Raw genomic sequence first — 14,352 nt, 5'->3', positions numbered from 1 at the left:
ACACACCATTGTTTGAACACCCTTTATTGGTGCTCTCATCATCTGGCTTTTCAAACATTTCAAAGCTTGAGCACTACCAGCAAAAGCACCTCTGTGGTCAGGTATGGTGGCACACGCCTGTAATGCCAGCATTCGGAAGGCAGAGGCAGGTGGATCTCTGTGAGTTTCCGGCCAGCCTGGTCTACAAAGTAAGATCCTGTCTCAAGACCAAAAATAAAAATAAAAACAAGCAAAAAAAAAAAAAACCAAAAACAAAAAACAAACAAAAACCACCCCGTGTACTGTCTGTCTGGTGTTGTGTGTCAACTTGACACAAACTAGAGTCATTGAGAGAAAGGCGTCTCAGCTGAGCAAATGCCCCCACGATACCCAGCTATAAGGGTCTCAGTTAGTGATGAGTAGGAGAGGGCCCGGTCCATTGTGGGTGGTCCATCCCTGGCCTGGTAGTCTGGATTCTACAAGAAAGCAGACTGAGCGAGCCACGGGAAGCAAGGCAGTAAGCAGCATCCCCCCATGGCTTGTGCATCAGCTCCTGCCTCCAGGTTGTGTCCCTGCTTGAGTTCCTGTCCTGACTTCCTCCAGTGATGAAAGTGGAAGCCAAATAGACCCCGCCCTCCCCAACTCGCCTTTTGGTCAAGGTGTTTCAGTGCAGCAGTAGAAAACCTAACCAAGACAATCTGTTTCTTAGTTTTTCTCTACCCTCAATGCCGCCTGCTGTCTGTCTACCCCTACCGCATCACTGGGGGCCTGTCAGCAACGTGGACTGATATTACTTGCCCCACAAGCCGCGGGTGACTCATAGACCCGATCTGAGGAATATTGGAGTAGCTGGTGCTTGAGGGATGAGGGGAAATTTCTTGGTGACATTTGCTGCCCTCTTACAGCCTGCCTGTCCATTGCGAGCTGCAAGGGCTGCCTACTGATTACCTCTCTGGGACATGTGTATCTCAACGGGCTTAGTCTGCACTGTGATGTCCTTCGATGCTGTATTTGAAGGGAGGGGGACACACCCACCAGATCACTGCTCATCCCCTAAGATCCCAGCCGCTGCTCACGTACACCTTTCTACTGCTTCCTGCATTCACATCACTTTCCTCAACTGAAGCGAGGAAATAATGCTGGCTCTCTATCTGGGGCTAATAATCGGTAATCCTAGGAGTATATGGGGGTAGAGGGAGCACAATAGAAGCCAGCTATTTCGGAGCTCGTCCACCCCCCCCCCAACCCCTGTGAAGCCGGGGACACCAGAGTTTTTTTCCCTCTTATTCAGCCCTACCCCCTCCCACCCAGGCAGAATGCAGCTGCCTTCTTCCCAGTCGCACTTCTCCTCCCTCGCGCCTCCAGGTCCCCAGGGCAGCGTGCACCGATAAATCTTTCGCAGCACGTAGCATTGTTGCCACGGGTTGGCCGGGCTGCTGCGCGATGCACACCCCCCTCCCGCCCCCGCCCCCTGTTCGGCTTGCTAATGACCCAGTGCAGCCTCTCTTCCTCGATTGGCTTTGAAGCTCCAGCCCCTGGCACAGTGCCTGGCACTTGCGGGGCTCTCAATCAATGTTTGCAAAATCGGATTCTCGGCGGAGCAGGTGTCCACGGGGAGCCGGTGCGCTGGGCGGAGGATGAGAGGGGGCCTGCGGGGCCGCGCTCCGCCCCTCCGGGCTCGCGCCGCGCCCCCGCCCGTGCGCGCTGCCCCGACCCCGCGCGCCGCGGCAGGGAGGGGCCGGCGGAGGCGGAGTCAGCGGCGGTGGAGGCTGGTGGCTCCCGCGCGGCTCCGGGTCACGGATCCCAGATCCTGGCGCGACGAGGTAAGAAGCGACGCGTGGTGCACAAGGGACCTGGTGCGCGGCGGGAGGGGGCGGAGACTCGCCCCTTGGGTGTGCCACAGCCTCACGGCCCACCCTCCCGGGCGGGGGCTCGGTTCCCGGCCCGCGGTCCCCTTCACTGCTCGGCGCCCGCGCATCCCGTGCGCCTGGCTCCTTTCCGTGGTTCTGCATCCCACGACACCGCCCGCTCAGCTCCCCCCACCTCGGGGGTTTGTCCTCCAGCTTCTCTGGGAAAGCGGCTGCAGCCGGGAGGGTTGGAGAGTTGGGGGCGCAGCTGGAAGCCGCCGAGGGGGTGAGCCCGGCGTGGGGGCGGGGGCCGGGTACCATTCTTCTGCCTTCGGTGTGACTGGTGCTCCACGCAGTGGGCCGGCTCCATGTCTGCCGAATGAATGAATCATGAGTCCTTGTCCCTCTCTGAAGGAGGACTTTTTGAGGTCCACGTGCTACAGAGCACCTGGGGAGGGGAGCTCTTGAGATTGGGTACCTGCTTCCGGCAGAACAAACTCCGCTCTCACTTCTTCATCTTCAGACGGGAGGCTCTCTTTGGATTGGGGGCTGGAGGTGGGGTCGGGGTGGGGTGGGGTGGGAGGGTGGGAGCTCTTGTAGGCCTTAACCAGGTACTTGTTGAAGGGATGTTGAGACTTGAGTCAAGCACTCTTGGAAGGTAGCAGTAGAAAGGGCAGAGCTGTGGTCGAGAGCATCTTGCACAAGGCACGGGGACTATGGGCACTGCCAAGGTCAGTCTGGAACAAGTGATCTGAGTACCTATTCTGGTTCAAAAGTTACTCAGGGACCCCCAGCCTCTGTTTCTTCATCAGTAAAATGGGTGCATTGGTGTTCATCTTTTAAGGTTTTATGATTAGTCAGAAGAGAGAAGCATCTTTAACATATTAGAGGCACCCAACAAATCTTGCTCCCTGCCCAACCTCCTCCCCAAAAAGTGACTGTCTCGCCCCACCTCTTATTTCTTCTGTCCTCACAGAGGTCATAAGCAGATCCGGGTGATGTGCATTCATTGCTGAAGATTCCTCTCCCACCCACACAAACTGTAGGGACAGCTGGGGACCTGCCGGGCACAGGCATGCCGGTACTGTCCGAAGACTCGGGTGAGTGTCCTCAACCTGGGCTGCACCTGCCGGGCCTCCCAGGATTGGGGGAAACCAAACCATAAGCGGGACCAATGCTGTGGTGTTACCTCTGGATGCTCTGCTGCTGGTCCACCCTGCAGAGCTGAGCCTGCGGGGAGAACGGCAGGATGGGAATATTGCCTGTGAGACGTCTCAAGGACAGGAGGTCCCAGTGTTACTGGACCTTGTTCCTCTGGCCTCTTCCTCAGGTTTGCATGAGACCCTGGCACTCCTCACCTCTCAGCTCAGGCCTGACTCCAACCACAGGGAGGAGATGGGCTTCCTGAGGGATGTCTTCAGTGAGAAGAGCCTCGGTTACTTAATGAAGGTGAACGCGGCTGGCTCAGCCTCCCCCATGCCCAAGGGGGGCTCTTCCTGTGCATCCCAGCCACTTCCCTGCCCATGAAGGTTTTTACTTCATTAGGCAGGGCTTTCCGAATATGCCCCTATGGAGGGGACCCAGCCTGTGGCCCTAGGTGTCAGTCACCACAACCCCGGGGGCCGTGTGTGATATTCAGGGTAAAGCCAAAATGAAGTGTCTTTGCAGATTCACGAGAAACTCCGCTATTATGAGAGGCAGAGTCCGACCCCGGTCCTACACAGCGCCATGGCCCTTGCTGAGGATGTAAGTCCCAGATTTCAATATTTTGACTTAAATAGAGCACCACGCCAAGCCCAGAAAAGGCTCTAACTCACTTTGTCACCCACTGTCCTTTTCCTCCTTTAGTGTGTGTGTGTGTGTGTGTCTGTGTCTGTGTGTTGCTGGGAATCAAACCTGAAGCCTTGTAGACGCTAGGCAGGCATTGTACGGCTGAGCTGTAGTTCAGCCCTCTCTCATTCTAGTCTTTCCTGAACTTTCTGGCATCAAGGAGGGCTAAGAAGCCTTAGCCGGGGCCAGGAGACGTAGTGATTCCTGCTGACCGTGTGTTCTGGAGCAAACCTGTTCCCTCAGCTGTAACATGAGAGCGCTCCACCTGTTCCAAGAAATGGTGACATTAGTAGGTCAGATAGCGCCTTGTATCTGGGCTTTGAGAGGCTGGCATGAAGTCCAGAATTCAAGGGACTCATGGCATGTCCATGCTGACTGGCTCCGGTTTCTTGACTCCTCACAGACCTAGTCCCTGTGGGTTTTGGTTTAGCTGTCCTGGTTGCTGGCTTAGACCGACTCCCATGTAGATCAGCTGATATCTGACTAGTTAGCTGGACCCTCACCCAGAGAACCCCGGGCCAGAAGACGGCCCTGTGGGGTGGTAAAATCTGTAGCAGACCCTGCACCTTGCTCCTACCTCTACACTGTGATCATCTGGAGAGGGTTACATCACCCAGGCTCTGACTGCCAATTTTGCCTCTAGCTGTGTGACCTTAAAGAAGTCCACCCAACCTCTCAGCCCCAATTTCTTCATCCGTGGAATCGCCTAGAGTCAGAGGCACAGACTGTACAGCCAGACAAGGCTGGGTTTAAATGCTTGCTGTGCCACTGTGAGCTTTGTGATCCTGGGTAAGATTTGTACTCTCACCGGGCCTCATCCTTAAATAGCAAAGTTAAAGTGCTCGTGGCATGCGGTTTGTTGAGGAGACCCAGATAAAGCCACGGTGTAGAGTAGTAGGTATACACTGTGCACATATATGAGTGTGTTCTGGTCCCTGGTTTGATTTCCTCAGAGCCTCCACTGGTCTTGGAGTGGCAAGTGTCACATGTTTCTGGGTGCTGCAGCCATTCCCTCGAGGATCCTTGTGTCTGAGGCCCAGGGAAGAGGGTTTTTCTCCCAGGGGTTTCAGCAGGGCTCCCGCAAGGGGCACCCCAGCCTCCCGTCTCCTTCTCTTACAGGTGATGGAGGAACTGCAGGCTGCCTCGGTGCACAGCGATGAACGGGAGCTGCTACAGCTGCTGTCCACCCCCCACCTCAGGGTAGTCACGCCACAGTCCCTGCACACCCACGCAGCCGTGTCTCCTGGGACAGGGGGTGGAGAGAGTGCTGGAGATGGAGTCCTGAAGTGGAGAGGCAGAAGCTTCTGTGTGAAGAATCTGCAAGATGCCCCGGGGAGGGGGCCATTTCTTAGGCAGGAGACAGGAGCCCCTCTCTCTACCCCTGCCCAGCCAAGGACCTCTGACTTTGTGAGGGCATAGAGCCATCCCTTTTCTCTGGCTTCCCTGACAGGCTGTGCTCATGGTACACGACACAGTTGCCCAGAAGAACTTCGATCCTGTTCTGCCCCCTCTGCCTGATAATATCGACGAGGATTTTGAAGAGGAATCAGTGAAGATTGTTCGCCTTGTCAAGAATAAGGAGCCCCTGGTATGTGCCCTTCTCCTCTCCCCCCACCTCACATTTCTCTACATCTCATCCCAACCCAGGAAACCAGGAGGGCACCCTACCCAGGTTCACAGTGAATGACAGCCACTTTGCCAGAACACACTCTTCCGGACTGGAAACAGTGTCTCTCAGTTATGGCCAAGCCATTTTGTGCAGCAAACAACCTGGGTGGCTGTTTAGGGTGACCACGATCAAAGTTGATAGACTCCGTCCAAGGGCCAGATGTAGCTTACAGCTTAATTTTGTTGTTGTTGTTGTTGTTGTTGTTTAAAAATATTTATTTCATATGACTCCACTGTCTTCAGACACACCAGAGGAAGAACTGGATCCCATTTCAGTTGGTAGTGAGCCACCGTGTGGTTGCTGGGAATTGAACTCAGGACCTCTGGGAGAGCAGTCAGTGCTCTTAACCGCTGAGCCATCTCTCCAGCCCCTTTTGTTGTCTTTAAAAGCAAGGTCATGTTTATTCCTTTGTCATGAAAAGTCAAGTAATTACAGCAGAGACCCGACCCTCACCTCGAAGCCTTCGCTCCTTTATAGACGGAGTTTGCTGCTCTAGTGAACACCGAAGCAGTGCAGGCCCAGCCCCTGTCCTGGAGGCTAACAGATAAGCGCTGGGTTTGCAATGCTCCCAGCGGTGATGGGCTGGGCGGAGAGGGAGTTTGTTTATGAGATGGAAAGAAGTAGAGGATGTCCAGAAACTTTAGTTGCCTCAGAGCCATGTCCCCCCACAGATGAAGGCGTCTCTGTTGCCTCTGCTTCCTCACCTGTGCCATGGAGTTGGCACATGGCCTAGGATCCCTCCTGTGCACTCACAGTGTTAGGGGGTGGCAGGGGTCCAGAGAGGAATATGTGACATACAGTGATGTCGGGACTTTGGAAGCCAGGGGACAAGTGGCCTCGAGAGGTGCAGTGGGCAGCCTCTGTAGTCAGCAGAATGTGTCTTCTGTGCTGACGACAACATGAACTCTGTGGTGACGAACGTGAAATGTTTGCATGAATCATCAGTAACAAGTGACAAACTTTGACTGGACACTTACCATTTGCGTGCCACATGCACGTCCCTTATAGGACCCCTGTTAACGCCCTTTCAAGTTAAATGCTCGTCCCCTGTCCTAGAGGAGGCAGGCTCAGAGAGCACAAGGGGGCTCTCTTGGTGAGGCCACATGAGTGGCTGAGTTGGGTCCAGTCTTGGAATGTCTGCCCTTGGCTCCCCTCCCCTCCTCGTTGCTGTGCTGACATGGGCCTGGTCATACCTGGTACAGGAAATTGGGAGCTCGTTAGTGCTCTTTTTAATCCGTGAAATCATCTCTTTGTGTATCATGGGCCAAATCCTGGTCCTGATGCTCTGGTGGGGGCATAATTGCTTCCTGTTGGCGGCAGCAGAAGGCCCAGGAACACTGGGATTGGCTCGAGGCAGGTTGAGAATTCGCTAGCACGTACTGTCCTCAGTATTAAATGTCTTTGCAAGTGACAAGGGCTGTGATGTGGCAGGAAACACTGGGTTTAGCATCATCAAAAGCTCCCCCCTCCCCCATTTCCATGAGGATTGTCTTTGAAGATGCTTAGCTTCTCTGATACCCAGTTCTTCGTGTATTACTTATTTATATAAAAATTTTAATTGCATTTTGTGTGTGTGTGTGTGTGTGTGTGTGTGTGTGTGTGTGTGTTGCCACAGCACAAGTATGGCAATTAGAGGACAACTTGTGGGAATCAATTTCTCTTTCAGCAGTGTGGGTCCTGGGGTTCGAACTCACACTTGGTGGGAGATGACTTTACCAGCTGAGCCATCTCACTAGCTGTGTTTAATTATTATTCTTTTCTGAGATGGAGTCTCAGATAGCTCAGGCTAGCTTCGAACTCATTGTAGAGCTGAAGATGACCTTGAACTCTTCTCTACCTCCTGAATGCTTGGGCTGCAGGGATGACCACACCCCATGCAGGAGGCCTGGTCCCTTGTGAAGAATGGGTCGTTGCTGCACTGTGCTTCGTAGACTGTAAAGTGTGGAGCTCTGCCCCTTCCCCTCGACCCCCGGTCTTTTTATGCTGTCCTCAGCCTTGGGAAGATCTCCACAGATTCATCTTCCGGGGTCTCAGAGAGAGGAATGAAGAAAACTGTAAGCTGGACAGAGGCTGCTTTGCTAGAGCCTGTCTGTTCCTGTCTGTCATTCAGGGTGCCACTATCCGAAGGGATGAGCATTCGGGGGCTGTCGTGGTGGCCAGGATCATGCGAGGGGGTGCAGCGGATCGGAGCGGTGAGTGAAGCCTGTGGAATGATGGGATGCCAGCCTGGCTGAGCCCGGAGCTCTCTATTCCCACCTCTAGGGTAACCTTTGTGGGATTTGCTTCCCTTTGGGGATTTGGGGATGGGATTTTCCAGGTCCCAAGGTCAATAGGAATTTAACTGAAGCCTAATAGGCTTGGAGTTCTTACTGGGTGATCAGGAAAGAGCTCAGACGTTTGGTAGAAGATTATAACCCGTAAGCTTGGGATGGTCTTAGTTGGAGATTCCTAGCTGAGACTGGGATGATCCTTGTCACCTCCAGTAACCTCATCACCTTGTGAAACTGCCGTGGACGGGAGTATATTCGTGACCCGGGTTAGTCTGGGTGGAAAACAAGTTGTTAGTCATCAGTGCATGGGAAATCTGGTAGGCGGGTGTCTTAGTTAGGGTTTTACTGCTGTGAACAGACACCATGACCAAGGCAACTGTTATAAAAACAACATTTAGTTGGGGCTGGCTCACAGGTTCAGAGATTCAGTCCATCATCATCAAGGTAGAAGCATAGCAGCATCCAGGCAGGCATGGTGCAGGAGGAGCTGAGAGTTCTACATCTTCATCTGAAGGCTGCTAGTGGAAGACTGGCTTCCAGGCAGCTAGGGTGAGGGTCTTAAGCCCATGCCCCCTGTGACACACCTACTCCAACAAGGTTACACCTTATAATCCTGCTACTCCCTGGGCCAAACATACAAGCCATCATGGCGGGCTTCTCAGTGGAGGGGGATGTTCCCCTCCAGGTCTGGGGAACTAGACTTTCCCAAACACCAATGAGCACAGCGGTAACATCTGATAGACTGGTTCAGAAATCTGCGCTGTTAATGGTGCTGATGCTGGCCCAGTGCCCGCTCAGAGCAACAAAGAGAGGCCAAATTATGTCAGGACCCTTGTCATTAGAGTAGTGGCTAAGTAGTACTGTGTGTGGTGGCACTTGTGCCTGGGAGCTGCTTGGGAAAAGGGATGTTTCAACGATGAGTCCTTGCATACAAGAGATGAAAACCAGCCCGGACACCATAGCAAAAGCCTGTTGAAGTAAATAAAGCCAGCTTGAGTGCCCAGCTAAGTCGGTAGGAGGCTTGTCTAGAGTGCACGGAGCCCTGGGTTCCATCTGCGGCGCTGCATAAAACCAGGCGTGGTAGAGCACACCTGTGATCCCAGCACTCGGTAGGTGGAGGTAGGAGGATCAGAAGTTCGAGGTCATCCTCTGCTACAGAGCAAGTATGAGGTCAGCTAGGCCACCTGAGTCAGTAGATAGATAGACAGACAGACAGACGGATGGATGGATAGATGAACAGATGGATGGACGGACAGATGGATGGATGGATAGAAAGATTGAGACAGACAGAAACAGATGATAGGTAGATATATAGGTAGATACATAGATAACTGGGTAGATAGATACATATATACATACATACGTAGATGGTAGGTAGGAGGATATATAGATAGAAACATAGATGGGTAGATACGTATGTATCACACACACACACACACACACACACACACACACACACACACACACACACGCAGACATACTGATGCCTCTAAGTTTCTTTACTAAGACTCAAGAAGGGTATTCTTGGAGTCTGTCTCCAGTCTAGGAGAGTGAAGAGATAGGGACTGGGAAGATAGCTCAGTTGGTAAAGTGCTCGCCGCCCAAGCATGAAGCCCTGAGTTTGATCCCCAGAACCCATGTAAAAACCCAAGTGTGCCCACATGGGCTTGTAATCCCAGAGCTAGGAAGGTGTTGATCAGTGATCCCAGATCCCAGTGAAAGCCCCCGTCTCAAAGAACAGTGGTGCCTGAGGTATGCATGTACATGTGCATACAAGTACACACACCTCTGTATACCTCTATGTCTGTGTACCTGCATACATACGAACACATGCACATGCACAGCAAGCAGAGATGTGCAGAAGAAATGCAGCTTTCTATGCTGAGGCCCTGCGTGTGTTCGCTGCTCATTACTCCTTGTGGTGTGGCTGTTTAGCAGGACTGGTATAGGTGCCTGGCTCTCAGATGTACCTTGTACATGGGGACCTCCCCGACAGTGCCAGGACTGTTCTAGTGCTGAGCCGACCTCCATCTCTCTGTCTCCTAGGTCTGGTCCACGTTGGTGACGAGCTCCGGGAGGTGAATGGGATCACCGTCCTGCACAAACGTCCAGACGAGATCAGCCAAATTCTGGTCTGTATAGCATACCTGCAGGGAGGGAGGTCTTCAGAGACGAAGAGCAGGGGGCTTCCCAGAGCCAGGGCAGACCTGCCTCTGCTCCCCAGTTTGTGTGAGGATGGGGCAAGCAAAATGGTTTCCAGTTCTCCTGCGTCTCTCTCTCTGCTCTTCTCCTCAGCATGTGTTTCCTCTTCCTTCACCTATGCTCCCTGGGAACCCTTCCGAGTCTTGGGTTTATCCTGGTCCAGCTGACTTTCAGTCTCCTTCTAGGCAATTTAGGGAGAGAAAGGGTTTTTCAACTTCTGCCTGGTTGTCATTAGCATTGAAGAAGGGTAAAGTACTTTATAACAGAGAGAAGATTGAGGGATTAAAAACAAACCCCTCGGGGCTGGGGATTTAGCTCAGTGGTAGAGCGCTTACCTAGGAAGCGCAAGGCCCTGGGTTCGGTCCCCAGCTCCGGAAAAAAAAGAACAAAAAAACAAAAACAAAAACAAAAACAAAAACAAAAAAATCAAACCCCTCATATTCAGTGAGAGTGAACTTCTGTGTCATTGGGAGGGTAATCCCGTTCTTCCTCCCGGGCTCTGATACTGAGGGAAGGGAACCTCCTAGAAAGGTAGGAGTAGCCTGAGACGAGAGCCCTCTGGTGGAATGGGACCAACAAGGAAGTACTGATCAGGCAGGACCTAGGATAACTACACTGAAGTTGATTATGAAAATAGCCACAGAGGGGCAGGAGAGATGGCTCAGCGGTTAAGAGCCTTGGCTCCTCTCCCAGAGGACCCAGGTTCAATTCCCAGCACCCACATGACAGATGACAACTGTCTATAGCTTCAGTCCCAGGTGATCTGAGGCCTTCTTCTGGCCTGTATAAGCACCAGGCATACAAATGGTATATAGATATGCAGGCAGAACTCTCATATTCATAAAAGTTAATTAATTAAAATAAATAGAAATTTAATAAAAATAAGTAGGGGGGTGGAGAGATGGTTCAGCCTTAGTAAAGAGCACTGACTGCTCTTCCAGAGGACTTGAGTTCAATTCCCAGCAACCACATGGTGGCTCTCAACCATTTGTAATGGGGTCCAGTGCCCTCTTCAGGTGTGTCTGATGACAGCTGCCATATACTGGTATACATAAATAAATACATCTTTTTAAAAAAATTCATATATTCCCAAAGAACATCAAGAAAGGGAGGTCTTAGGACCCTTGAGGCCTGGAGCTGTGGGGAGCTGGAATTCAATGTGTGCCTATCCTGAGTTCTGCCTAAAACCATCATCCTCTCTGTCCCATTGAAAAGCAGTGTATTTTTTTTCCTTACTTGCTCCAGCTCTGGCACTCAATATTAATTATCATAGGTCGATACTTGATGTGTATATGAATATGCGTACCTCTCTCTATGTGATTTACTTTAATTTTATTAATTATTAATTTAATTTTTTGCCTCTATGTATGTCTGCGTGAAGATGTAGGGTTCCTGAAACTGTAGTTACAGCTCCTATGTGGTTTCTGGGAATTGAACTCAGGTCCTTTGAAAGGGCAGTCGGCACTCTTAACTGCTAAGCCATGTCTCCAGCTCAGCTGCAATGCTCAGTTTCCTTCTAGCAAATTCCACCAGGGTGGAGGAGTGGAAGCTGCCATTCCGCCTTTCATTCTGAGCATCCAGCCGTTATCAGGGCTGGAGGAAAGGAAGTAAGCCTGAGACTCACAGAAATGGGCTGGCAAGCCATGGGCCTCTGTTCTCTCTCCCTTCAGGCCCAATCCCAGGGATCCATCACCCTCAAGATCATCCCTGCCACCCAGGAGGAAGACCGCTTCAAAGAGAGCAAGGTATGGGGAGGCGTGGGGAGCCTTCTCTGCTGGGCCAGGCTGGGTGTTCTGAACCATGCCCCACTTTGGGCAAAGCCATAGGAACAGCTTGTGTATCTAACCCTGGTCACCTGTCTCCAGCCAAGGACTTTAATAGTCCTACTGACTCACTGTATCCTGCTGTCTGGAAACAGGATTTTACATGACGTGCTAACAGAAAGCAAGCTTACTGTAATTGAAGTAGAAAATCTGGGGCATGGAGAAGAGAAGGTGACCGAGGACCTGAATCCTGGACTAGTGTAGTAGCTGCCGTTGGCTTGGCTGTTTGCTGTGCCTAACTTTGGTGGTGACCTCTCTGTGCTGGGTTCTCTGCCATAGGGTTCTGACTGTGGAAAGGGAGTGTCAGCTATTCCGGGGACTGTCGAACAAGTGTCTCTCGAACTGTGTGGCCCAAGAGCCTGGAAGAGGCTATAGGGCCAGAACTAATCTACCTCAAAAGCATTTTGGATTGGGTGCTGTCGGGGGTGGGGGTGGGGGTGGGGGTGGGGGGTGGGTTGGAGGGAGGGAAGGTTGGAGCGTCAGAGAGGTCAGGCCAAGACACCTGTTAGGCAGGGGCTCGGAGGTCTGTGGTGGAAAGCGCATTTGGGGGATCTGAGACAGTGTAGTAGGGTTGAGGGTCAGACGGGAGGGCTGTTGCTGGGGATGCGGGTTCAGTGTGAAGTACTCAGCTAGTTTGGGTCTCCCTGGCTGGCAGAAGGGTTTGAAGACAGATGATCTACTTGGTGGGAAGTGACTCTAAGCTGCATCAGTAGGGAGGGGAGGGGAGAGGAGGGGAAGGGCAGGCCATCCTACAGAGAGCAAATGCTACCCAGAAGTCACCACCCACTGAGGGTGCCTGGTGCTTAATCCTGAATGGGCTTTTGGGATCAGAACAGGCGGTGTTGTTCTTCCCAGCCAAGAGCTGGGGAGATGTGTGCAACAACTCCTACCAGGCCTGGGAGCTTTGTTCTTTTGTAGTTCCTGGCTGCTAGATTAGAGCCCATCGGACTCGCGCAGCCACAGGAAGTGGGTCCTTAGGCAACGAACGGGCTGCAGGTGCTAGCCATTGAAGTCGGCCAGCCAGCACTAAAGTGGCACAGCCCTGGGGATAGGAGGACACCCCAAAGCCCCAGAGACAGCCCCATCATGGTGAGGAGGCCTGTTTATTGGCTGTGCAACACAGCGTGCACGTGGAGGTCAGATGAGAAATTACAAGGGTCAGTTTGCTCCTTTTCCAATGTGGGGTTTGGAGATTGAACTCAGATTATCCGCTGTGGCAGCAAGTGCCACCTGCTGAGCTGTGTGTGTTCCTCAGGGAAAGGATTGATCCAACCACAAACGCTTTCAGAGAACTCTCTGTGTAACCCCTGGAGGACAGGGGAGTGGGTGGCAGCCAGGGGCAGGGAGGCACAGAGCGAGGCTGTTGTGGAAGCCTAGGGAGATTATTAGGAATCACAGAGGAGGGGCTGGACAGATGGTTCGGCGCTGACTGCTCCTCCAGAGGACCCCGGTTCAATTCCCAGCACCTACATGGTTGCTCACACCCTCATGCAGACCTACATGGTTGCTCACACCCTCATGCAGACCTACATGCAGGCAAAGACACCAACGGGCATGAAATAAAATGTAAATAATTTTCAAAGAGTCAGAGGCTAGGGAGGATGGTCTCCATTTGATTTCATTCTTTTGGACTTCAGTTCTTGGGCATAAGGTGGAAAGGGAAACAGAATGAGGTTTGCACTGTCCATCGGGGTGGAAGGGAGCGGGCCAACCCCAGCCACCCTGTACTGAATGCTTGAAAGAAGGACCCAGGACAGCCTCTGGCCCAGTGCAGATCTGAGAGCTTTGTTGGTGAAGGACTCGCTGGCCTCTTGTTTTGTAACCAGTGAAGGAACAAGCTGTTCATGACTGCTTCTTCCTAGCACTCTTGGACTAAATCCCAGGGCATAAGTGATATTGACCTGTAGCATCCTGTAGGCTTCATACAGGGAGAGAGCGTGGTACCCAGTCCCTTAGCCCAGTCCTCTTAAATCTTTCCTCTTGACTCACTGCTCCCTCTGGGCAGCCACCCACTGATATAGTGTTGGTATCTGGATGAGGGTACTTGTCCCTACTACAGAGGCCCAGAAAGTTCTTACTGCAGTCTAGCTTAATCTTTTGTTCTGGGCACGCAAGGGACTCTCACACAGGTTATGTGTGAAGGTGACCCTTTGATCTCTCCTTTTTCATTTGCCACCGAAATAACGGGCCCAGATAGTCTAGAACTAACCGTGAAATCAGTTGATAGCATTGGGAGACGAGAGAGAACCAGGAAGTGGGAAGCAGCTCCCTGTCCAGTTCCTTAAAGAGACATGGCCAAGAACATGGTGGATAATCGAGGTGGAGCTGTCAAAACTGTAGGTGTCAGTTACCGACACGGGATGGGAGGACGAGGTTGGCCGCAGTGGTTTTGTTGACATCTGAGCTCCTTCCTCTGAGGGCCTCTGGGGTCCTTACTCGCATAGATGGGGTCCTGAGTTCACCATGCAGTAAAAGTGATAGCAGGTTACAAGTCGTGCCTGCCTTTGCTTTCTGGGTCCGGGATTAGTTGTTAATTTAATGTAGCTGAGGCTCCAAGCAGGGCGGATCAGGTCCATGGGGAAATGCTTCGTTGCCAAGAGAAAGTCAGATGTGGAGGTTATCTGTTCATTTTCTGTTTTCTTTTTCTTTTTAACATTCATTTTAATTAATTGTGTGTGTTGCACGTGTGCATACCACAGTGTACACATAGGAGCCAGGGGGCTGGCTGTAGG

General features: G+C 52.2%; 1 protein-coding gene across 4 annotated transcripts in view; it reads left to right on the top strand.

The window, feature by feature from the left end:
* The first annotated feature begins 1,413 nt into the window (after positions 1-1,413).
* The window catches only part of Mpp3 (MAGUK p55 scaffold protein 3), a 29,557-nt gene continuing 16,618 nt past the window's right edge, over positions 1,414-14,352 (top strand). For 3 of the 4 annotated variants that reach the window (XM_008767931.3, XM_063268273.1, XM_039085030.2), the window contains exons 1-9: positions 1,414-1,802; positions 2,803-2,926; positions 3,157-3,275; positions 3,495-3,572; positions 4,776-4,856; positions 5,107-5,244; positions 7,436-7,517; positions 9,642-9,727; positions 11,468-11,542. In XM_008767931.3, coding sequence (XP_008766153.1) covers positions 2,902-2,926; positions 3,157-3,275; positions 3,495-3,572; positions 4,776-4,856; positions 5,107-5,244; positions 7,436-7,517; positions 9,642-9,727; positions 11,468-11,542 — 684 coding nt within the window. In that variant the 5' untranslated portion in view covers positions 1,414-1,802; positions 2,803-2,901. Of the gene's footprint in view, positions 1,803-2,063; positions 2,113-2,802; positions 2,927-3,156; positions 3,276-3,494; positions 3,573-4,775; positions 4,857-5,106; positions 5,245-7,435; positions 7,518-9,641; positions 9,728-11,467; positions 11,543-14,352 lie in introns of those variants that run through there. The other variant, NM_053668.1, reaches the window with a different exon arrangement.

The sequence above is a fragment of the Rattus norvegicus genome, chromosome 10 (assembly GCF_036323735.1).
Source record: "Rattus norvegicus strain BN/NHsdMcwi chromosome 10, GRCr8, whole genome shotgun sequence".
Taxonomy (NCBI): Eukaryota; Metazoa; Chordata; class Mammalia; order Rodentia; family Muridae; genus Rattus; species Rattus norvegicus.
The sequence above is the reverse complement of the archived record's forward strand: the minus strand, read 5'-3'. Positions and strand labels throughout refer to the sequence as shown.